The sequence below is a fragment of the Magnolia sinica genome, chromosome 11 (assembly GCF_029962835.1).
Source record: "Magnolia sinica isolate HGM2019 chromosome 11, MsV1, whole genome shotgun sequence".
In the NCBI taxonomy this organism is placed as follows: domain Eukaryota; kingdom Viridiplantae; phylum Streptophyta; class Magnoliopsida; order Magnoliales; family Magnoliaceae; genus Magnolia; species Magnolia sinica.
Genome location: NC_080583.1, coordinates 14,798,699 through 14,800,442, shown reverse-complemented (window position 1 = coordinate 14,800,442; position 1,744 = coordinate 14,798,699). Strand labels below are relative to the sequence as shown.

Here is a 1,744-nt window from a genome sequence, read left to right as displayed (position 1 = left end):
AGAAAGATAAGCTTGATCCAAAACTTTTGTGGCCCACCAAAAGCTTTTAATGGTCAAAGATCACTGTTTCTAGTGGTATGTTCCACCTGAGGATCTTCTTAAGGTTTGGTACCGCCACCCAAAATAAGATGAAAAAACAGATAAACAGCATGGATAGATGACAAATACAACAAGGTGGGGCGCCCCACACGGATAATCCTCACCGTTGTAACTGTTTATGGGGTCCCAAAACATCAGGACCACATGCCACATAAACACAACAGATAGCTTGGAATCCATAAAGCAATGAGAATTGATCATCACCATGCAAGTACTGGTTGTAGACTAACCTAATCTACAACCCATCTCTTCAAGCAATTTCACCTTCGAAATTTCGGTCATTGAAAAAAATGGTTGTAGCTGATCAATCTACTAAATCGATTTGTATCAATTTACGAAGCAATAAAAGAACAATTTTCATATTTATGAAGAGAAGATGAAACATCCAAACACCCATGCATGAAAATAATAAATAATAAATTCAAAATAAAAATCTCCTACAATGACAGATCAATCCCTCTCACACTCCCACTATAATTCCACTAAAAAGAATTATAGAAGCTAAAACTAAAATAATAAAGACGCGTTTGGATGCTCTATCAAATTGAATTGTGATAAGTACTCTAATGAAACAAATCGCAATTGTGTTGATTTCTCTTGACTAAATTGAGCATAGGTGGCTCCGCTTGTTTGTGTAGCCACAGCCTAGGGGTGCGTTTGGATACAAAATCAAGTTGAATTGCAATATGTAGTCTAATAAATGGAACTAACCATATTGTAATTTCCTTGGCTTCAAATGGAAATTACGTTTGCGATCTGAGGGTTAGGAAAAAGATTATGTGGATCTTTTATTAAGATCTATGTTCCCAATTCAATTCACTTGCATCCAAACGCACCCTAAAGAACAGCACTTGCTACATCAAGGCCTTCGTCCTCGGGCTGAAGATAGGGCTCAAGAGCGGAAAAGCACATGATGAAGAAGGTGAGAAGAACCCAGATGACCCAAAAGAATGATTGTTGAACTTCATCGATTCCGAAGAGAATAGAGGCTGCAGCTGCGAAGAAGTATCTGAATTGAACTTCGTTAGTTCGGGAGAGAATAGAGGCAGCAGCTGCAAAGAAGAAATATCAGCTTTGAACTTCATCTGTCCTGGAGATAATAATAGAGGCTGCAGCTGCATGTAAGTATCCATGTATTCAAGCTGCTGTGGTGGCGGCACGGCCCGCTTCGGGACTAGATTGAGTGGTGCAGGGGCCGCCTCCTGGAGACGCCGTGATGTGAATTGTGGAGCCCCGGTGAGCTTTTGCACCAGCTTTCGGAAGCCTGATGGGTGGACCACATAATGCTTATCGGGCAGAGCCGTGGATCTCCTCCACGGCTTCACTGGCGGCTTACGGATGGAATGGATGAGAGAGAGTCTGTAATTTCCTTCTCTTTCAAATGCATGGAGAGGAGGAGAAGAAGGAGAAGAAGGATTCATCTTATCTCTTTCTTGCAGGTTCATATGGCATTGGCCACCTCCCTCTATATAGAGAAATCAATGATTTTTACACCCACGTTTTTTTATGTATAGGTACCTTATTCTATTTTTGGTATTATGGGAATACCAAAAACATGGTTTGAGAACTTCTTGAGTAGACTCGTAACATGACTGAGTTGACTCAGTTTGATTGTACATCGAATCAACCTGAAGTGAAATTTGTT

General features: G+C 40.7%; 1 protein-coding gene across 1 annotated transcript; it reads right to left on the bottom strand.

Annotated features, from left to right (window-relative positions):
- Positions 1-953: 953 nt before the first annotated feature.
- LOC131218024 (uncharacterized) lies at positions 954-1,520 on the bottom strand. The gene has a single exon (XM_058212706.1). The coding sequence runs from the start codon at positions 1,518-1,520 to the stop codon at positions 954-956; it is 567 nt and encodes a 188-aa protein (XP_058068689.1).
- Positions 1,521-1,744: the final 224 nt, after the last annotated feature.

Excerpts from the sequence above, each read along its gene's own strand:
- LOC131218024 (XM_058212706.1), bottom strand. The coding sequence starts at position 1,520 with ATGAATCCTTCTTCTCCTTCTTCTCCTCCTCTCCATGCATTTGAAAGA.